At 28.1% G+C, this 23,486-nt stretch overlaps 2 protein-coding genes and 1 long non-coding RNA gene across 4 annotated transcripts; 2 read left to right on the top strand and 1 right to left on the bottom strand.

Moving 5' to 3' along the window:
* Positions 1 to 1,090: 1,090 nt before the first annotated feature.
* LOC122520153 (bifunctional methylenetetrahydrofolate dehydrogenase/cyclohydrolase, mitochondrial) lies at positions 1,091 to 2,473 on the top strand. Its single transcript, XM_043640156.1, has 4 exons — positions 1,091 to 1,278; positions 1,350 to 1,534; positions 1,606 to 1,974; positions 2,056 to 2,473. Exons 1-4 carry the CDS (start codon positions 1,262 to 1,264, stop codon positions 2,418 to 2,420), a joined length of 936 nt encoding a protein of 311 aa, XP_043496091.1. The 5' UTR covers positions 1,091 to 1,261; the 3' UTR covers positions 2,421 to 2,473.
* LOC122520149 (dynein beta chain, ciliary-like) lies at positions 2,467 to 23,460 on the bottom strand. Of its 2 annotated transcripts, XM_043640151.1 has the most exons (65): positions 23,237 to 23,451; positions 22,856 to 23,089; positions 22,679 to 22,786; positions 22,373 to 22,595; positions 22,150 to 22,302; positions 21,846 to 22,057; positions 21,509 to 21,742; positions 21,232 to 21,435; positions 20,962 to 21,153; positions 20,677 to 20,886; positions 19,792 to 20,066; positions 19,591 to 19,709; positions 19,205 to 19,519; positions 19,050 to 19,104; positions 18,686 to 18,904; positions 17,620 to 17,848; positions 17,442 to 17,537; positions 17,014 to 17,360; positions 16,791 to 16,947; positions 16,478 to 16,710; positions 16,111 to 16,400; positions 15,870 to 16,018; positions 15,552 to 15,797; positions 15,223 to 15,447; positions 14,942 to 15,143; positions 14,693 to 14,859; positions 14,203 to 14,615; positions 13,868 to 14,138; positions 13,534 to 13,796; positions 13,150 to 13,460; positions 12,945 to 13,060; positions 12,649 to 12,860; positions 12,354 to 12,557; positions 12,195 to 12,266; positions 11,921 to 12,136; positions 11,609 to 11,846; positions 11,306 to 11,498; positions 11,046 to 11,223; positions 10,783 to 10,911; positions 10,487 to 10,706; positions 10,238 to 10,399; positions 10,017 to 10,163; positions 9,777 to 9,938; positions 9,458 to 9,694; positions 9,157 to 9,378; positions 8,768 to 9,019; positions 8,556 to 8,682; positions 8,342 to 8,475; positions 8,027 to 8,264; positions 7,729 to 7,916; positions 7,493 to 7,662; positions 7,217 to 7,437; positions 6,724 to 7,000; positions 6,393 to 6,668; positions 5,916 to 6,321; positions 5,523 to 5,839; positions 5,302 to 5,434; positions 4,938 to 5,219; positions 4,659 to 4,865; positions 4,242 to 4,575; positions 3,983 to 4,158; positions 3,485 to 3,595; positions 3,233 to 3,406; positions 2,902 to 3,050; positions 2,467 to 2,840 (listed from the first exon to the last, which is right to left on the bottom strand). In XM_043640151.1, exons 1-65 carry the CDS (start codon positions 23,369 to 23,371, stop codon positions 2,546 to 2,548), a joined length of 13,662 nt encoding a protein of 4,553 aa, XP_043496086.1. In that variant the 5' UTR covers positions 23,372 to 23,451; the 3' UTR covers positions 2,467 to 2,545. The 2 variants fall into 2 exon arrangements, with proteins under 2 accessions (XP_043496086.1, XP_043496087.1); XM_043640152.1 differs by lacking the exons at positions 2,467 to 2,840; positions 2,902 to 3,050; positions 3,233 to 3,406; ... (2 more) ...; positions 4,242 to 4,575; positions 4,659 to 4,865 and having other exon boundaries at positions 5,002 to 5,219; positions 5,302 to 5,423; positions 23,237 to 23,460.
* Positions 17,756 to 18,684, top strand: LOC122520154. The gene is made up of 3 exons (XR_006304450.1): positions 17,756 to 17,850; positions 17,940 to 18,181; positions 18,606 to 18,684. It is a non-coding gene; the product is annotated as an uncharacterized LOC122520154 (long non-coding RNA).
* Positions 23,461 to 23,486: the final 26 nt, after the last annotated feature.

Genomic DNA, 23,486 nt, shown 5'->3' with positions numbered 1-23,486 from the left:
CATTTTTTAATAAAATGTAACGAAATCATTTAACACGTTTCGTGCCATGTGTACCACCGATGGTACACGTTAGACTTTCCACTCAGGCCACGTATACCACCGGTGGTATACGCAGGCATATTTATTTAATACGTCAAAACAGCAAATGGCTTGAATGAAAAGTTGAACGAAAATGATTTGGTACGGAACGTGTTAATCTAAATTTATAATTACATTTCATTTTAATTTTTCTACCATGTGTATGTATAGTATATTTTCTTTTTATTTACGTACTCGATCGATCTTGCTATAATTTTAAACGAAATTTAAGGTTACAATATCTTACTATCGAAAACACGTGAATTCTTAAGAATTTTTAAGTACTCTTAAAGATAACTACATAAATATATTTATTAGATCAGGTTATTCCCTAAAAGAATATTTCCGGTGGAAACATTTAAGTGAAACTTGAAAAAAACTTGTTTAAAAAAAAAATAAAACGTGTGAGTAGTGCCTTTCACTACCACCACCACCACCTCTCACCTGTTATACTCGATTTATCAATACTTTCATAATATTTTTGAAATGTGTACACAATTATATCTCAGGTGAAGATGTTTTGATAAGGATTCCTATTGAATTATTACGAAAATGTGATAATAAATCGTTTATAAGCCCACAGTTGTTCCTGGTTTTTTTATACGCTTTGCGATTACACATAATCGCGTGCTTTTATAATTCCATCGTCAATATATATATTTGTTATACGTTTTTCATTTTCAAAGAAAATGTTTTCTTTAAGAAAATTACTGTTTAACAAATCTACATTATTTAATAAACAATTGCACACTTCGAATTTATTGTAAGTAATTATGTTTCAAGAATATACATTATAATTTTATTATTATAGATTGATCACTCTTAATATTAGATTTAAAATTTAATTTATCATTAAGGATGTTAATAATAATGTGAACAATAATTAAAAAAGAAGTACGTATTAAAACAAAGAATAATTTAATTTGAAAATGGATATTTTTTTTTTTAAATTTAATTTGACAATTTATATTTTGTTTAGAGCGCAAAATTTCATTTAAAAGATGCTTTTCTTTCTATATATTTATTTTGTGTACTAAAATAAGGTAATATTGTTTAAATATTCATTTAGAGGTTATAAACTAGAAATAGTTAACCCTTTGTTGAAATTAAAAAAAAACGGCGATACTTATTGATTCAGTAGTAGTAGCAGTTGACATTTCTGGTTTAGTTATATGTAGAAGACATGATTAAAACTGGAACGTGCGTAAAATACTTTAAGGATAAAGAAATTAGTTAAATAAAGGGTTAAGAAATTAATTATGATTTTATAGATATGGTGCGATTATAATAGATGGAAATAAAATTTCAAATCAAATTAAGGAGGAATTAAAAAAAGACATCAATGCTTGGGTAAGTATAGGCAATAAGAAACCAAAATTAGTGGCTATTCTTGTAGGAGGGAATCCTGCCAGCCAAGCCTATGTTAAAAGAAAAATAGAATCTGCAAATTTCGTAGGTAATATACGTTGTTAAAAGTATAAAGATATTTAATGCTAATGATTTATTACTTATAAATTGATTGTTTAGGTATAGAAAATTACACAATTAATCTTGATGAAAACACAACTCAAAAAACGTTACTGGAAAATATAAATAACTTAAATGAAGACCCATCGATAGATGGGATTATCGTGCAATTACCATTGCCAAAGAATCTCGATGAGAAAGAAGTGTGTCAAGCAATATCATCCAAAAAAGATATTGATGGTTTTCATTTAGAAAATATAGGAAATTTGACATTGGATAGTAAAGGTATTATACCGGCGACTGCATTGGGTGTAAGAGAGTTAATAGTAAGATCAAATGTTGAAACCTTTGGAAAACATGCAGTTGTGATAGGAAGATCAAAACATGTTGGTTTACCAATAGCTCTGTTACTACATGCGGATGGTGCAGGTATTAATATCTAAACTAAAATCAAATTATTGCTTTTATATTAAGATCAAAGAGCTGCAGCTTTAAATTTGATTTTTGTAGGAGAAACGGGTGGATTAGATATGACAACAACAATTTGTCACATCAATACTCCTTCTGAACAATTAAAACAAATGACAAGACTTGCTGATTTAGTAGTAGTAGCAGTTGGTATTCCTGGTTTAGTTACAGAAGATATGATCAAACCTGGAGCATGTGTAATTGATGTTGGAATTAATAGAGTTAAAGACAAAAGTAGTAATAAAAATATGCTTGTTGGAGATGTGGATTATGAAAAAGTGAAAAAGGTTGCAGGATATATAACACCTGTACCAGGTGGTGTAGGTCCTATGACGGTTACAATGTTGTTAAAAAACACATTTACAGTAGCTAAGAAAAATTCAGAAAAAACAATTAGAAAATATTAAATTTCGAAATAAGGTGAATGATTATTAAACAGTAATCAGAAAATAAGTTTATATAGCTGAACATTTTATAATAAAGTCATTCTATTTACACATGAAATTATTTCAAAAAATATAGAAATATACGTTCAAATTTGAAGTACAATTGCGACACCAGCAAGAATCCACTTATTTGGTTTGTCTCGAGTTCTTAAATTGAACGTCCAAACGTAAGTTGGGCCTCGATTTCTTGTTTTGTAAACTGGACATTCATACATATTTTTAAGATCTTGCTTATCTTGTGTGATTGCTCTAATGTATACTACTGGCATTAAAGGAAACAATTCTTTTAAACGTGCATCCGTGATTACACCTGTTTCAATATCCCAACGAGCACCTTCCATATATAAACTATTAATGTAAGAGCCTTCACGTGGTGGTGAGCTATGGAAAAAAATTAAATTAAAAATATAGAGCACCAATAATATAAATGAGATTTCCTTACGTGATTTCCTCTTTTTGTTTTGTAGTTACTTCGCAATGTAAACACATTTTATCCAAAGGCCATTCATTTCTACGTGCAGTTTGTTGCATGATTGCAGTAAGAAATGATTGAGGATTAAAGAATCCTCCTAGCCAAACTGATGAAGGAAGCTATTAGAAAATATTTCAATATTAATGGGTATAACCGTAACAATCATAGAATACAGTAAGTAGTAGAACAAAAAGTACTGAATGTACAATGCAACCCTTGATCACAACGAACATGAGACATGGATGAAATTCAGTACTGTTTGTTTTGCCGAAAACTGTAAAATATAAAATAAATTTCTTACATTAAAATCTGACGTCCAACTAGCAAGTTCTCCAACTCTGTTTAGCATATCGGTAAACCAACTACTTAAACTAAGATTTGAAGGATAAGCTAATCTAGTCCATAATGGTGGAACAGAATTAATAAATATATGATCTTGTAAGACTTCCATATCAGGGCTAATTGTAAGTTCACCCTGTAATAATTAAATGAAACAGAAAATTATTTAAATTAATATGTATGATAAATGATCTTTAATTTAATTAATTAATACCTTTAATCCAAGTGATAATTCTCCAAGAGATCTTTTTAATTCATTACATAATATATTCATTCGTTCACATTCTTGAAAAGAAACAATAATATATGGAGTAGGTTCTTCCACCTGGAAAATAAATATCCATATTTGAAAATAATTCTTAATATTCAAATAATAAATATAATTAAATGATGAATTTTCATATTCACCCCACAAAGCTATATACAAGGAAAACGAACGCAGTTATAAATGTGTCTACGTATATGCAGTATGAAAAGCTGATTTCTATTGCCACTAGAGAGCGCGTCGATTCGATGGGTCAGATTTTTCAAATATATATAGTTATACCCACACAAAAAAACAACACACACGTACTAAAATCTGAACTCCCGAACACCACCGCCACCCTCGTGGAGAATTATCGTACCCGATGTTTCCTCATTTTCAACGACACAAATTTGATGAGAACGTGTATCGCGTTCGTTCTCCTTGTATATAGGCTTTGTGATTCACCCTATTCATTAATTCTGGTATATTAAATTCTTCGGGAAGTCTATCCAATAAATCCTCTATAGTATACTTTACTTTATCTTCCATTGAAAAACCTCCTTCAGTGGTTTCAACAACATCTCTTGGTTGCATTTCTATAAGGGTTCTAAAAAGATTTTCTGCAGTTGCTGTTAAAAATCCTACGAAACATTTTAAGTATTATTTTTTAGTATCCTTATTTTATATATTTTATATATACATATTTAGTAATTAATAGATATACCTATTTCAGCATTTGGATGAAGTCCATATAAAATAGGACTTTCAGCGGGTAAATAATCATCAATATATTGATGATATGCCATGTAATCACTATTAGGCGGTACTAAAAATCCTGGTGTTAAATATAACTCCCCTTCAACGAGTTCAGGTTGTAAGTATTCTAAAAGATATGTTTTACATAATCTTCTGTCCCAGTCATCAGTGATATGTCCACCATACATTATTTCTCCAAATAAATATCTAAGATCTTCCCATGGTACTTTAACATTATTTTCTAAATAATTTAATAATACTGAAACGCTAATGGTCAAATCACCGACACTAAATGGGTAAGACTGAAATAATAAAGTAACGTAAAAAGAACAATTAAAACAAAATTCGATTTATTATTAAAAAATGAAAAATATATTAAATATACTTTATTCCATCCTTGTGCGCCGAATTTTTTACGTTCATTAACAACAGCATGATAGTAACATAAAGAAAATAAGATAGCTTTAAATTCAGTTTCTTTAGTAGACGAGTCCAATGTTTCTTGTGAAAAATTATCCAATGCTTTATGTATATTAGCATGCATTCCTGTCGGAGGTTCATTTGTAATCTTAATAGCTGATTCTAATATACCCTGAACAAAAAATCCGAATGTATTAACATATCATTGATATAAAATAAATGTTTTTTTGTACTTGATAAATACTTGTGGTATAATTGAGAGAGAAGGATCAGAAGCAGGTTCAGCACTCATATATAGACGATAATTATCATGAGGATTTTCTGTAAGTTGTTCTATTTTTCTTTCTAATTTTGGTAACCAACTTCGTACAAGATGGATGTTTTGTAATATGACCCAGTGTCCTTCAATTGCTGCAATACTCATAGCTTCTTCAGCGATAGGTTCTTGTCCTTGACCTAATGACACATTATGGAAATTTTGACCATCCGATGTAAATCCTAATTTTTGTCCTAGGTTTTCCACATCCTATAAAGATAAATTATTTTTTATTGTTAGGATAAATATTATTTTAATATGTATATTATATTTAAGAAAACATATCACATACTTTTAATGGATCTACACCAGGAGAAAGGATGAAAAACACTGGTGTTATTGAACTTGTTTCCTCGTATGATTTTTCGAAAGGTAAAGTTCTGGATTGAACAAATTTCGGGCCTAATTTTTCTTCTACGAATAAACTGATATAAAATAAAAATAAAAGTTCTGAAATTATTTAGTAAATTGTTGAGTAAAAAATATGTATATACTAAAGACATAATCGTTTACCGTATAGCATAAGTCATACGATCTAATCTCATACATCTGATCATACATAATCTCTGTAATGGTGTTACATTTTTCCATTCTTGTGGAAAACGTTCTTTTTCTGGTGTTTCTGATTCAATAATTTTCTTCCATCGTTTAGATGCACCTTCCAGATCTCGATCTAAATGTTGAAATGCGTCCATTCCACTTAAATATACTATACCACCCCAATTCTTATTATCCAAAAAGTCAACACGACTTCGGAGATAGGGAACGTAAGGAAATCGTAAAATAAAATCTACTTCCACTAATGATATTTCTTTCATATGCAATAAAATCTATAATTTAAGAAAAATAATTGTTATATATAAATAGAGAGTTTAAATTATATAAACTATGATTATATTCACTTACTTGTATTGTCATTTGAAAAAGAAATATAATTTTGTCACTTTCAAATAATCCTCTACTAGTATACACATATACTAAATACGTTATACTGTCTATTAAATACGAAACACGTTTTTCGACACTATCAGCTAATTCTGCAAACTTAATAGCATTTTCAAATACTATACTATATGCCTTTAGAGAAAATTGATATAACATATTGATTTTATGAAGCTCATTTAAAATGAAGTATAAAAGACTAGCTCTGGCAGCAACTGGACGATATAATTCTCGTGCCATATCTATTTTAATGGCAGTTTCTTTAGCTTCAGCTGCCTTAATTTCAATATCAGCAGCTGTTTTTTTAGTTGTTTCAAGATTCACAACAAGAGTGATATCGCTTAAAATGTTAGGTCCAGCTGAAGATAATCTGGTTAAAGCAATTAAATATAAATATTTCTTTCAAAAAAACATATATATACACGCTCATAAAATATTTACCTATGTAACAAGTCATCCTCTAATACTTTCAATGTAATTTTAAATGTATTTTGCTGAGTAGTAAGTTCGCTTTTCGTACTTTCTAAATCTGGACGTTCAGCTTTGACTACTTCACCTAACAATTGTTCTTCCAATCCATCTTTTGTAACAGTAAAATTAATAATCGTAGTTTGTGCTTGCATTTCTGGTTTATAATGTGGATTTGCCAATTTGGTCTGCAATATAAGTCTAAAATTTGGATCATAATCCACTTCTTTGTCTCCTATTTTTAAGGCCCTGAAAAAGAAAATATTTTTTTACCAATTTTAAATACATACAAGTTTTTGCATACCGTCCTTTCCTGATAAGAACTCGGCCTAGAACTGGATCCAATACTGCATCAACTGTTTCCATAATATTTTCTAATAAAACAACTTGTCCATTAGTAATAGCAAGTTCAATCACATCCAAATAATTGCGTTGACTTAATCGTAATACTTTGAGCTCGTCACCATATTTATTCTTAATCCATTTGATTCCTTGTAATTGTGGATCAATCATTAATGGCCATCTACTTGAATTTGTAAGTATTGTCGCATTTTCTGCTGACATTGAATCAGCAGGTAATCCTAAGTCAAAAATATAATGTGCCATTTAAAAAAATGAAGGTAGCCTTAAAAAACATAAAAAAAATGTTGTTCGAACTTTTTTTTATTGCAATGTATAGTTAATCAAAAACAGATCAACTTTTGTTTAAAGTATTTTTTTGTTAAGTTATCGCAAGTACTTGAAAAATCGTGAAAAGAGTTATATGGGACACTCCACACATATATGGACATAAATACCTTCATTGTTCCATTGAGCAATTTGAGTATCATCTGTTATTAATGATAATAAATCTAAATCAGGTGTTCGTGGAATATTGATTTTTAACTTATCGAAGTAAGGTAGCCAGTGTATATTAAGTAAATCTAATCTATATTTTCTCGTAAAGCCACCCATGTATGAAATAAATGCTGTTACAAGTAATACATCACCGGGTACAGTAATTCCTGACGCTTTCAACCTTTATAATGATTAAAGAAATTATTTTACAGTAAATGTAAAAAATATATACTCACATTTCTAAAGTTTCAGTCCAACGTATCTTTTCTGAAGCTAAACCATTGACTAATCTATTAGCAAGATCTATAGTTAAAGTTGTTGAATCTGCTTCATCTTGACACCTTTGTTTTTCTGCCAATGCTATTTCCATTTTTTCACTAAGAATATCCAATACTTTTTGAAGTTCCTACATATATACAATATGCATAATGATATTAAATAACATCCGCTTGTTTTTCGTTTGTTAACTTACATTCAAACGACTTCTTAAATAATTTAATCTATCCATTGCAGCTTTGAGTTCGGCATTAGCTTGGGCAAGAGCAGCTCTTAGAGGTTTTACAGTTTCATTGATGTAATGAAACACCATTATATTTTTTACCCAACTGCATAAGCCTGCAGCTGCTTGAGATTTCGAATAAATGAGTTCTGGTTCAAATTCTATACGTTATAAAAAAAAAGGAATAATTTAATAAATTATATATCTAAATATTAGTTATAAATTTATAGTGTAAAGTAATATAAATTTGTATTTGATTATTGTTCTATACCTCGGTCAGTGATATAAGGTTGAATAGCTTTAACAATTTCAGGATGAATATTTTCCTTATCATAATTATGCAGTGCTGTAAGAAATGCATCTACAGATCCCATCATCACTTTACATGCTTTCCAACTTCTATCTTTCGGTATTTGACCTCTCGGTGAAAATAAAACCAATACTGCTTGTGCAACTTTTGTAACTGCTTCGGGTGGTGCACCAAAAGATTTCAACTCTGTCAAATTACTCTGAAATTAAATGTCGTTTTATTTTTTATTATAAATATCATTGTATTTTACCACAAATTATATAATAATATATTTACCTTATTCAAAGTATCTAATGCTGCTGCAGCTTGTTTCACAGCCGGTTCTGCCTTGGCTAAATCTTCATCGCAACGTTTTTGTCTTTCGGCTACTGTCTCTTTTATTTCAGCAACTTTCATTTCCTCTTTAGACACTACAAATAAAAAAATATATATTTGTGATTAATTATTTAATTAAATATTTATGTGAATATAATTTGAATTTCTCTCTCACCAAAAGCTTTCTCAACTTCCGCTTTAGTGTTCTCCTCTTGTACTTCTTGTAAAATTTGATCAGCTATTTCATTCTTCTTCTTTAAATCTATTTCTTGTATCGCAAGCACAGCTTTTAGTTTATCTACCTAAGTGATGAGAAATATGAAAATCGTATAAAAAGAATTGAAAGATATTATTATTTTACTGATATCTTCAATTGAATGAAATTACTTCTTCCGCACAGCTGTCCAACTTTTCTAAACCATTTTGAAGTCGTGTAATCATATTTTGAACTTCAAATGTTTTTTCTCTCAATAATTTAGAATATAAAGAAATTTGTTCCAAAAACGATTTGGGCGTTGTATAATTATACCTTTTCTCATTTTGAAGATATAATTTCGATGTTTCATTTACAATCGTATGAACAAAAGACATAAATAAGGAAGCAGACTTTTTATATTCTTGGGGTAACTCATTAAGTTCCTATTAAGTTATGAAATAAATACTATTATTCATTTTATTTTATTATTATTATATTAAATAATATATATAATAAATATTATTAAATAAAATCTCTAATATCTAGGTCTCTATTAATCTACCTCTAATATCTATAATACCTCTAAAAACCTGGCAGAAACAGATTCCAGTGCTTCTTGAGGCCAATCTTGAAACCAATTAATTGACGTGCAATTAACAATAGCTGGAAATTGTCTAACTCTATTTTTTAAAGTTGCACCGACTGGTGAAAAACAAAGTAAACACTTCAAAAATTTACGAACACGATCTATGAAAAATTTCCAACAATTCTCTTTGGAATCAAGTTGTCCTGTTTGCCTTACCTAGTACACGAACAAAACATTAACAATTAATCTTATTATCTAAAGAATTAGAAAAATTTATCGTTTATTTAAACGATACCTCATTTCGTACGGCATTAACGATATTATCAATTTCCTCGTCTGGAAACAATTCTAAAATTTCTCCAGATGCTAACATATCATTTATAACGACGAGAAATTTTTCTTGAGCAATTTGGGAATCGGTCATTAAAAAAGCGATGCCTATACTCTTAAGACCAGCTTTTAAGTAAAGTGCAGCTAAGTCGGTTCTTAAATCGCTTAGGGAATAATCTTTTGTCAATTGTATTTGGAATACCTAGGTTTAAGAATAAAATTTGCATTGTTCACATTGTATTGTTATTAATTTAGAATGTATCATGATATTGTGTTAAATGTACCTCTAACGCTGATATAAATGCAGATAAACGCGATAAAGATTGTTTTCCACTACCTCCCACTCCGACTAACAATCCGTTTCCTCTTGGAGATTCTAATATTCTATTGATACGACATACATGATACATTGCATCATCAAATAACACCAAGTTCATTGCCGATATCTGTTATACAAATGTATATACTTAAAAAAGTATCATTAAGTCAAATTAATATTAATATTAAATAAAGTAATCCATTACCAATTCATTATAACTCAATAATGCATCATCTAGTAATTTAATTAACTGATTCCAATCTTTGATCGGCATATATTTAGGCTCTCCAATTCCTTCAGCAAAATGACAATATATTACAGGTTTAGAAAGTACTATCTTCTCATCCAATTCCTAAATATGATTTTATATTAAACAAGACCACATATTAAAGATTAGTAAAGAAAAGAAAATTAAATTTTAATTACTAGTATATTTTGACGAAGTACTTCTACCAACAATTGTTCAAACATGTTCTTGTCTTCAAAATTAACTAATTTATCTGAATATACTCGCGTCGATTCATGAACAAATAATCTCACGAGATGATTCGGCATTGGAATTGTATCACCAGTAGAGAAAAGTATGCCCTGAAAAATATATAAATTAATTTAATGTTTATTTAAATAACATAATTTTATTATGAGAAGATACTATGATTGATTGATTTTTTTTACTTGAAAAATATTTGATAAATCCCTTAAATTAAATATATAATGAAACTTGATAGCAGTTGGTAAAAATGTTGTTGCTACTTTACTGTGAAGACTCAGTGCTGTATTAATTATTGGTTCTGTCATTTTTTGAACAGTCAAGTTAATTTTATTTTGTGGATTAGTTAGATGTTGTTCAAGCATTTGACTGTATATTGTTTCCAATGCATCACGATGTGGGAAACTATTAGCATTTTAATGCATAGAAAAAGCGTATAGGGAATTTAATATATAAATATTAATAAGTATATTTATTTTACCTAACAGCAAATACAGCAAAATGTCTTTGCAAACGTGGATCTATTGTGAAGCTTCCTACTGTTGGATTCATACAAGAAACATACTGAGTATTATGTATATCTTTTAATGTTAATTTCTCTCTGTCATACCTAAATAAAAGTATTATTAAATATATATGCGCATTGTGTTAAGGTTCCATTCATAGTAGATTGTAATTTCAGTACTGGTTGTTTTGCCACATACTGTAATCATAATTTCCATGTTTAATTTGATATAAATTTACCAATGTCCATAATCCATGTATTGTCTAATCAGTGAATGTGATTGCACAGTTCCATAAGTATCTATTTCTGGCATATTCATATCATCTATAAAATAAACTAAAAGTTTTGTACCAGGTGGACCATAATTTCGCCCAGCCTTCTTTTCTAGATGTTTCTCTAATATTCTTTGTAACATTTCTAAGAAAAATATTTATTAAACTTACATAATATTACACACTAAAATTTTTGAAAATAACTTTTATTGAGCAACATAACTTACCAGATGTTGTATAATAATTTAAAGGAACATTTGCCATATTATAATTATCTGGCAATGTTGCTAATCTGTCAGCAACAATGATACTCTTTCCAGATCCAGCACTTCCAATTAGCATAACTGGTAATTTTTTTTTCATTAACATATCCATAAAAAAACGTAAACGCACGGTTTCTCCCGTAGATACAAGAGATGCCTATAACATATTTAACCTATATATATATATATATATATTGTAAATTATATTTAAAAAATTTGTCTATCAATTTCAATTCAATATACAAATGAGTAAAATTTGATACACACTTGAATAGGAATATCCATATCCAATTCAAAGGATGTTACTTTACTTTCCCATGGCAGCCACCTTTTTGTTTCTGTATCTATGAAATAGTGAAAGACAGTACCAGTTGAAGGAAACGTAACAGTCTTGAATTCATTTTGCCACCATTTACTGAATTCTTCTCGCCAATCTTTTAATTGATCTTCAAACATTGACGACCCAAAAGCCCAAATGCAAGCAAACGCAAAATATAGCTCATACCTTTTTATAAATTGCAGGCCAAAATAAGACAATATTGCATATAATTATTGTTAAAATAATTCCAAGTTTGTTACCATTCCCTAGGACATTCTGGAGGTACATTTTCTTTCACCAAGAAACAATCAAGTAAATTACAAAGCATTTGTAAATGGCATATGTCTGGTATAGGAGTCACTTTCTTAAACTTAAACTTCAAAGTTTCTAATGAAACTGGAACATATTTGTCAAATAATATAGCTAAATTTGCTCGTTCTGAACTGTTTCTTGTATCTATCCAACTCATAACGTATCTAAAAACAATAGTAAATATTTAATATATATTTTAAATATATTTTAAAAATTACTTACGGATTCCAACCTAAATCTTGTGGATTTATATATAAGATACCTGCTCTAGATACAGTAGCTGGTGTTGCAGTTCTATGATTAAGGAGAGAGAATCACAAAATATAATTATTTATTTTTATTAATTAATAATAACATTTAATTTTATTTATTGAATATTACCTTAAATGTGAAACTTCAAATAATAAACGCATATGTTTTGTTAATGCAATTCTTTCATTACTCGCTAATGTTAACACTTTGTTATCATCCATTACAGTATTCAATGATTCAATCCACATAGGATCAATATCACCATCAAATACAAGCCATTTAGGACCATCACCCGACATATTTGCTTGTTCTCTCATTAACATGGATATTAATCTACATAATATTTATATTAAGTATAATTAAAATATAAATCTCACACAACACTCACACAAATAATAAGGCAAATAAACATTTATAAACAAACCCGTCCTTCCATTCTCTAGTTGATGGGTTTATGGTACCAAATAATTCATCAGTAGTTACAGCTTTTGGACTCAGATCATTGTAATATGGTTTAAGTTTCTGATTATAATAAGTTTTGTATAAGGTTTTCCATACTTGTGTTTTACCTGTCCCAGCTAATCCTACAATAAAAACTGAATGTCGAACGTTGAAAAGTTCTTCTAATTGTACAACCTAGTAAAAGAAATATTTTTTAAATCACATGTTTGCTTTATTTATAAAAAAAAGCATTTATACATGCCTGCGATTGTAACTTACTTTTAATATGAATCCATCTTCTGGTTGCATTTTCAAATCAACTGCGGCTCCTCTTATTATTTGTTCAAAATCCATATCTCGTAATCGTGGTACATCTAATGCTGGGAATAAATCACCTGAAAAGTTTTAAACATTTTAAAATGTTATTGTTAATATTTAAATTCAATTAATACAAGAATTGCTACGCGTAATTTATTATATTTACTTATCAATCCCATGAAAACAGGGATATCATCAGTTATTACTTTTGGTGTATTAAAATCTCTGAGTGCTCTCATTAATACTTGATCTTCGGGTCTCAAACGATCATCGCGTTTCAATTTACCAGCTACAACTAGAACAGACTTAATAGCTCTTAAACCCCAATCGTAATGATCTTGCTTAGATAAAAGTTCTCGACACAACGTGTACAACGTTATGAATTTTCTAGCTAATAAACGGGCATCTTGAAATCCTTCAGCTACTAACATAATTTCGCATATAAGTTCAAAGTCAGGCACGACCATAGCACAAGGACTACAAAATAAAAATTTGCTCTATTATTTTACATATAATAAAAAATAAAATCCAATCCACATAAAATAATTACCGAAACAAAGATTTTATATTTTCAGGTAATTCTGTTCTACCAGCGTAACCAGGATTCATTGTTATAAACATTCCAACCGAATCAACAAGAACCAACTCTTCTCCAAAGAATAGAAATTTTGTTTTCTTAGCTTTGATGGCATCTAACACACATTTAACTTGTACTGCTACCACAGATAAAACTTCTATGGAAATCCTATTAAATTCATCGAAGCAACCCCATGCACCAGTTTGTGAAAGTCCTTTATAAATGTTTCCACAAGACTATAATATATAAAATTGTTTATTCTTCGATATAGAAATGAGTAGTTATAATTACAATATTATCTAGTTACTTTATAATCCATCTGTTCTGAACAGTTAAAAACATAAACCATTTGACCCAATGCTCTTCCTAAATCTTTAGTTGTTTCCGTTTTTCCAGTACCGGCTGGTCCAGCTGGTGCTCCTCCCATTATCAAATGTAAAGATTGTGTTAAAGTTATGTAACATCTATCTGTTAATGGTGTGATCACCAATCGCGGTACGTTACCCAAATACTCATATGCGTATAAAAAACAAGCGTCACAAATATTCGCATAACAATCTTCTTTGATATCATCCCATCTGTAATGCAGATTTATTATAATTACCTCTATAAGTATTTAATTATTTCTGCGAATATTTGTACCTATGTCTTAGTTGTGATTGCCATTGAAAATTCGATGCATTATCTGCTTTCATGGATATTAATTTGGCAACAACATCCCTAGCGTGCACATCTATCGTACAAATGGTCATAATTTTCTGTCGATCGTTTTCATTAAGTTCACCACATAAAATTGTAATCAAAACATTAAGTTGATTTATTTGTTTCTTCAGATAATCTCTCAGAGCATGTTCAAATCCTTCTTCCAATCTAGCAAATGCCATATTTACTTCGGTAGTCCACCATATTTGAGTACCACATAACGATGGTTGTGCTTTGTAGTCCATAATCCATTGTTCACGTGGCTTTTCGTCGTAAGAAATAACAGCTTGTTGAATATGATATCTCACAGATCTTTTCATTGCATCCGTAACATGATTTAACCAAATTTCAACCTATAATAAATAATAATTTATTATAATGTATAATACAATATATTTTCTTAAAAAAATATAAAAATAGATGAACATACCTTTCCACTACAATCACAATCTCCATGTATAGCCATTTCTTCACCATCTTTTGCTATCATAACATTTGCTATTTTCGTAGTTTTCCCATGTTCTATTTTCCATTTAAGAGTAGCAATAGAATCATATAACTTTGCTAAATGTTTACAAACTAATTCTGGATTGCTACCTGTAATATTTAATTTGTATTATATAAAGTACAATAAATATATCAAAATAATTCAAATCATTTGGTCATAAAACTTGCATACTATTGCTAAGTATATCCAAAAGATCTGCAGAGGATACAAAATAAAATCTAGGATAAGCAAGTCTTTTCGTTTCAAGATAATGAAATAATGCATTTTCACAAATATTTAACTCTTTTTCTAATTGTTCTAAACGTTCAAGAAGTTTAGGTTTGTTAGTTGCTCTTACAATGTTCAATGTACTTAATATTTCTTTTAAAAGATCCTATAAAAAATATATTTATTTTATTTTCATTAATAATGAATTTATAAATTAATTAAAAAGGAAATAGACCAATAATTACTTTAAAATCTTTATCTATCTTCTCAAAAAGTTTAGATTCTTCAGGTAGTTGATTTCTAATGTCTTCTGAGCCTATAAAAATACTTTCTAAATGCATCCATGCACGTTGAACATCAAACCATGCGGTTATCACAGCATCTGCATTATTTAATTTTTGTTGCCAATCTAAAATTTCATCAAGAAAGTATGCCACATATTTAGAACCCAACATATTTTGTAATTGAACCTATAAAAACATTTAAAACAGCACATTATATTCATTTTGTTCAAAAAAAAAAATTATTGGAGTTAACATAATAATAGTAATAGATAGATAAGAACAAGTTAAACCTGATTTTCTTCTAGTGTATCTATTGTCTCTTCGTCAATCCTTAATATGTAAAGTTTAGTTCGTTCATGTAAATCTTTTCCAAATTCTAGGGTAGCCCATATATTGTTTAATTCTTTCAATACTTTTTCCATTGCCATTTCTTTAACAGCTTTATCTACAATCTCTTTAACTTCTTCTTCGTATTTATGAAGTTCCAACTTTATCAAATCTTCTAATGTTGTTTTGTCATCCATAGTAAATCTTACCTGTAATTACATAATAATTAAATATTATACGTGTTTATTAAATACAGCAAATAAATAATTTATATCACGTACTTGAGTCTCAGCCATTAATTGTAACCAATGTCTGTCTCTAATGGCTGTATTCTTTAATTCTGATACAGCTCTTAACGATGACATCATATTTTTTACTTGTCCTTCTATTTGTATGTATAAACTCCAATTTCTTGTATCCTTATCCATTTCTAATACCAAAAATTATATAAGGGAAATACGAATGAAATATCAGACACGATCTTTAGACATGATCTCAAAAGAGTGTTTAACTCATACTTACGTCTAAGCTCTCGAATAAACTTTTTACACTCAATATCCGTTCCTTCCACGTCAATTTTTTTCCATATTGTTTTTTTCCATTCATCTAAACTTGTTCCAATAATATTTATATAATCCCATAACATCTTAACAAGTTTTAACTCTTTTCTAGCTTGAACGATATGTTTAAATTCTTCTATGTGATATTCAAAAATGTTGGCTGTATCTTTGAGATCATTCAATTCATCTTCAAGTTTAGTTATTTCTACATTTATATTATCTAATTTTTCGTAGACATTTGTACAATCGAAACTGAAGAGTAATATTTTTTATTAAAAAATAAAATTTCAATTAAAAAGTAAATAATTATATAAATGAAATGAAGTTACTTGAATACTTCATTGGTATGAAAATCGGATAGAAATTTTTTCTGTCTGAAGTCGTAATAATTTAGACGTTTATTCAATAAACTTATTTGATGAGACATCAAGGGTCCAACAACTTGTTTTATTTGTGCAGCTTGTTTTTTAACCATTGTCCATAATTCTGGTAATTCAACTAGCCAATCAAATGTTTCTTCGCTAAATTGAACTTGATATTCTTTAAGAAGTTCTATTGTCTCCTGTAATATATTTTATACATAAGATGATATAAAAATATTGGGTATAGTCGTATAAATATGAATAAATTAAACATACGTACTTTAACAGGTTCAAACATATCGTCAATTTCAAATTGTCGATCTCTGATTTCTTTAAGAAAATATATTGTTTTTAATAAATCCTCGTAATCATCTTCTTTAACAGGTTGAGAAAATTTGTTGCTAGCTTCGTTCAAAAATATCGACAAATTTTTCAGACTATACAAATAATAATGCAATGACTAATTTTAATAAACATTAAATGAGTATATAGGTCATACGTACTCTACAGTAACCCCATCCATAAGGTGATTTTTCAATAGGTTAGCCCATTTACAAATAAGATTAAGAAGATTTTGTTTAAATGGTTTTAAATCTATTCTGAGCCAACACAATAAAATGCATTCATCTTTAATTTGATCGCACTCTTTATAAAGATCCATGAAAAAATCTATTTCTCTTTTGTAATCCTCTAATTTAGGTGTCCTTTCTTTTAAAGTATCAGGTAGAATATTTGGTAATCGACTGACTATATCTTTTTCTTCTTTGGTGAGTTTTCGTCCGAAGCGTAAAAATAAATCCAAGTATTCTTTTCTTTCATCTAACCAGAGCCAAGATAGAGGTTTGAATGTCTATAAATATAATAAATATTTTCCATTTTTTATGCGCAAGCTTAGTATAATAATATTATTAATAAAATATTAACGATTTACTTGGAGATATTCTTCTGCTTTAAATAAACCCAGTTTGATTCTATTGGATGTTTCTTCTAACATAAAAGTTATATTTTCTTCTTCTGTCATGTCTATCTACATTGATGAGAAGAAATAAAATTTTTAAAGATCGACGTAAAATAATTGAAGAATAATTTAAAAGATAATAAATAAATACTCCGTAGTGCTGACGCTCTTCGGCAATATCAGGATCTACACGTTTAATTAATGTACTCATTTTCATTATTTCTAATAAAAGATCTTCATAAAAAGCGTAAAAACCATGTGGATCATCGATATTAATAGAGGGTTGAAATACCAAATTGGAATTATCCAGAAACAGTTGAATTTCAAACAGTGGCCAAGCGTTGCACTCGGGATCAGTTTCATCAAGAATATAACATAAGCTGTAATAAATTTTAATATAATTAATTTCTTTATGGATTGAGGCCTTACATACGTCCAGGATTTTCAAAAAATCGATTTTTTTTTAAACAGGTTGTTGTTCTCTATAGTTTTAGGCTAATTTCTGTGAAAGTTGATTGCAAAAGTTTCCCATAGATCCAAAGTTATGGTAGAAAATGTGACTGCCTGACGAAAGTTTGGTGGGCGCAGGTAGCTGTCCTTTGTTTGAGAAGGCTGACTGTTAATTACTTTCGGAGCGACGGAAAAAATAAACAAAAACAATTAATTACCGACAAGGAAGGCATACAATACGAAGCCGGAATAGGAGATTAAATGTAAGTTTACAAAACAAATAAAAAAATTCATAAAGTTCTTGCTTTAGATGCGCGCGACTTCGAGCAAAACACAAAAAAACTTCAACGCGTTTTTTTCGAAACTACTTTTTTCGCCACGGTCGGCATGATAACTCATACAGTTTTTAATATTTTTTGATGCAATTTTTTTTTAAATATTCGAAATTGTTTTCTCTATAGTTGTCGAGCCGGATTTTTAATATTTTGATTTAAAAATTTTATAAAAATAATTAAAGTATAAAATTTATGACGTAAAACGCATTAAAAGGTATTTACAGTAGTAATTTTTGTAAAAATAAAGTAAAATAAAATTTTTTTATAAAGTTTAAGTACCAATAAACAATATATTCTATTTATTTTTATTAATTTCTATTGTTAACCCTACTAAAAAAAAATTGTTTTTTAGCTCATTTTTGGCGCTGCTAGACATATGTAAAAAAAAAAGGCCTTAAGAGATATATTTAATAGAATAATATTAAAACACACCTTGTAGAAATTGTTTGAACCAAACCCTCGTATATTAAATTATCAACATATGCAAGATATGGTTTCCATTCGATGAAACGGTGAGCTTCAAGTTCTGCTTGTAATGCAGCTTCTTCTTCCGTCAATTCAATATCTAATTCAACTTCAGATTGTTCAATTTCCATACCATCGATGAGTTCTTCTTCTGTTAAATCTGTAGTTTCATCTGCATTTATTTTCCTATAAAAAGGCATAAAACTAACATACTTTATTATAAGAAAATTTTTATATTTATTAAATAAATATAAATAAATATATTTAATTTGTAAGAAATATATTTAATAAGTAAGAAATAGTTTTTTCTTATTAGGTATAAATGATTCACCTAGTTTCAGGAAGTTCTTCAATTGGTAAATCCTCTGCTTTATCTTCTTGTTCATCTACATAAAAAGTTTCAATTTTTAATAATAGAATTGATAAATCATAATAAAATAAAATGTATTAGTAGTAACATTTATTTGGGTTTTTAGATTTACCTACCATTTAGGTCTGCTTCATTTTCTTCGTATATAGATTCGGGCATTAAATCGAATAAAAAATTATAATTTTCTTTCAAAACACGATTTAACTCCTTAACAACAAGTTCTATTTCTTGATATCTTTTAGCAAATTTTTCTTCACGTTCTCCGATCGCTAAAAGATTTTCTTCTTTTAAATCTTTCCTTTCAAGGATTGGTACCAATGCCCAGGAATAAATCATTTTTAAAAGACCATTTATATTTTCCTGGACTTTGAATATTCGAATATACAATTTCCGTGTTAGATTTAACAATTGTTCTACGTATTCTGGCACTTCTACAATCATAAATTAAATTAATATTAAGTTATGAAGAATAATTTACGTTCACAATATTTGTTGATATTACCGGTAGAATTCCAATTATAATTTAATTGACCAAATTCTATTAATTTTTCTATTTCTTCTACTTCATCCTTTACCAACTGATATTCAACGGGTGAAGTGTTTTTTTGTAACCAGTTATACCTTTAATAAAAAGACAGTATCATAATTAAATTATGTTAATAATTTAATGTAATATATATTTTTTTTATGTGTACATACATACCAATTGAGAATTAAATTCAAATTGCAAGTGGTTTCAAAAAAGAATGTACTTCTATTATGTAGCTCGATAGCTTCTTCAGGTATATCTGATTTCTTCATTATAACAATATCACGAATTTCTTGTAATACTGCCGTCAATTCAGGATCAAAATTTAATTCTAATAAATTTTTGTTACTAACTTTCAATAAAGGTTTGAATAAATATTTTTCGTATCTTTCTGGAATTATGCTTGTCCATTTTAGAAAGATTTCACGTTCCAAACTATCTATGAGAGCCTTAAACAAAAACCATCGTTTTAATAATTTTATTCAAACTAACAAGAAGAAAGCCAAGTTGCCGGAACACCGATTTTTTATAAAGTCTATACAGTTGTCATTGGGACCATACTATGTGCAAACAGTAAGAATACTCAACTGTTTCTAAGAAAACAAAAGAGAAAATTCACATGCATTCTTATATACCAGTTCGTTTCAAATGGAAAAATAAATTGTCTACAGTTTAATTCGAGAAAAAGAAATTATAAAAAAGTGTACATGGGTGAGATAAAAAGATTCTGAGAGCTGAAAAGTTTTGAGTCTGTCACAAGGAGAGCTGAAAAGTTTTGAGCTTAACACGAAGAAGGTTGAAAAGTTGTGAGGCTAACACAGTGTGGATAACCATAAAATTATAAAAAATTAAATTTTTAACTAAAAATTGAATTTTTCTTTCTGAAATAAACTGTATACAAGAATGCATTTGAAACTTCTCCTTTCGTTTTCTTTGAAATGGTTAAGTATTGGGTCTTACTACTTGCACAGTGTATGATGGATTCCTACAACTATGTAGAATTTTAAAAATTGATGTCCTGTAAATTTGGCTCTTCCCTTGTATATTTTAATATTATACCTTAAGTTCATTATATTTTTCCCTTATATCGAGGTTTATCTTGGACATTATTAATGGATGATCTACTAATGCTGCACATTCAATGGGATAATTTACTTGTTGTTTCAAATTATTTAAAAAAGATAAAAGCTCAGACACAGAATGTAAATTCTCATTTGCGAAATTATTTTCTGATTCTATATTTGTGTTAAAGTAATGATCTATTATGACCTAAATTGAAATACAATAGAGTATATATTCTTTATTTATAAAATCTTATAATAAATATTGTTTGAAATAATATACCTTAATATTGTCATATTCATTATTTATTATTTCAATCAATCTATTATAATTATGCCATAATTGCTCCATTAAAATTGGCCGATTAGCGATAGTTCCTATTATCCATATAAATCTGAACATAGATTCTATGTCATGACACTCCATAAATGCTTGATTGAATATGTTAACCAATTTTCTATCCATAATTTTTATCTAAAATGTATAAAAAATTGTAGAAGAATTTTGTTACTTGTAAAATGCTAATAATTGAAAAATAAAAAAGAAATTTACATTGACTTTAAATGTAGACCAATCATTACTAAAACCCATATCTTCCGGTATTAAAACATTATAGTGAACGTCAGCAAATTGACGATACGTTTTAACAAAATTTTCGTAAATTTCAAATATCATATTGTATAATATACTTCCTTTTAATCCAGCTATTTCTATTCTTTCTAATTTAAGATATTCTTGTACTATCTCAAAGAAAGCCTAAAATAAAAAAAAAGTATAATTAAATATAATATTATTTACTTTTTAAAAAGTAAATTAATCTTTATCGAACCTGTAATTCATTTAGACGTTGATCAAATTTACGCAATCTTGAAAATATTAATTTGTCATGAAAATTCCATAAGACTGGTTCATTTGGTGGTTTAAAATAATTTTCAATTTTATCCCGAAAAATTTGAAATAAATCTTGATGATAAATCATAATGATTTTCGTTTGCCCCAAACGTTTTAAATTATCTTCAACATCACCCTCAAATAAAGAACTTTGATCCAAATATTTACCAGCCTAAAAAAGATAAATAAAACTTTGTTGATTAATTATTACACTGTTACAATTTTATTATACCTAAATTTTATTTATAAACTATGAATATAAAAATAAAGTATACCTCAGCTATCAATAAATTAGAAATCATTGATAATAATCGAATAATACGTGTAGTAGTGCAGTAATATTTAGAATGTGACCACAATAAACAAACACAATGCATCAATGGCTTTAATAATGGTTGAATATCATTAAACTCTATACTCTGCATTTTATCAAAATAATATTGAAGTGGTTTTAAATGTACCCATATATCACGTGCTTCGACTATAGCTGAAATAAATAAAAAAGTTTTACTAAACACAAGATCTTTAAAATTTAATTAATATTTTAACTATAATTGTTGTATAATTAAATGAACTCACCAGAGATAACATTTTCACAAATATTATTAAAGTAATCGAAATATGGACTTTCTATAAATTCAAGGATAGAACCAATTCTTTTAACTCGAGGGTCATTTATCTGTTGATAGATGGATTCTAAATTTTTTATTCTTTTAGACCAAAATTCCAACTCTAAAAATCCATAAATATTAACATTGTTAAAAAGAAAGTATTTCAATTTTAATCAAGATATAAAGCGTACCATTGATAGGCAACAGATAATCTGAACTTAAAAGTACTCTTTCATCATTAAGAATTTCGTTTATTTGTGAAGTCCACTTATTAATGATACTTTCAATATTACTTCTTAGCTTAACATTAAATTGTGCATCATCTCTTTCTTGTTGTTTCCATCCTTCTTCAAATATTTTTTCTATATCAATTGGCATTGCCAATATTGTTTCGCCAAACATTTTTCCTTTTATCTAAAAGACATAACTATGGATAATAACAATATTACTACAGTAAAATTCTTTTGAAAATGTATATTTATACGAATACAATGTACTTGATGAAATAAACTGCAAAGATCATGAATATGTTTCTTCACATCTTCCTTAGCAACAAGAGGCCATCCTGTCTGATTAACTGGATTTGTTAAAATTGGTAAATAAACCTATAAACATAAGAAAATATATTAATATATGCATAATATGAGACAAAATTACAATTAACAAATGAATACTTCTTCTATCAAAGTCGCTGCTTCTTCTATAGGTTTTGGTGCCATGTCACCAAGAATAATCATCTTTCTATAATTATCTTTAGTAATTTTAACATGTTCACGCTTAATAAAATATGAAGATTTAACTCGACTGGTCAGTTGAATTCCAAGAGATGGTATAATAGCACCCGTTGGCAAAAGTTGTATCGTTAACATCATCTCAGATGGTATATTAAAGAATTTCAAAATTAAAGTCTAAATAAATGAAAAAAATAATTAAATAAATAAAAATATACATGGATAATTAATAACGAAATTATTTTTTTATGTGTATATAATACATAGAGATTGTTAAAAATATAATAATTCTTTTATATATTCTTTAATTAATTATGACTTAACTTTAAGATCTTCACTTCCTAATAACTTCATCCATGCTTCGGTTTTGATTTTTCTTGAAAGTACTAAATACTTATATAAAAAATCAAATAATTCTTCTTCCTCCTGCTTCCTCGAATCATTCTTTTTATCGCTCATATTTTTCAATATCACCAAAATGTCGTTTAAATATAATTAACTTTAGTTTTTTAACTTAAATAAGCAATAATGTCGAGTAATAATATAACGCTGTAAAAAAGTTAAATGAGATTGA

Source organism: Polistes fuscatus, unplaced genomic scaffold (genome assembly GCF_010416935.1).
Source record: "Polistes fuscatus isolate 324 unplaced genomic scaffold, CU_Pfus_HIC Scaffold3, whole genome shotgun sequence".
Lineage (NCBI taxonomy): Eukaryota > Metazoa > Arthropoda > Insecta > Hymenoptera > Vespidae > Polistes > Polistes fuscatus.
The sequence above is the reverse complement of the archived record's forward strand: the minus strand, read 5'-3'. Positions and strand labels throughout refer to the sequence as shown.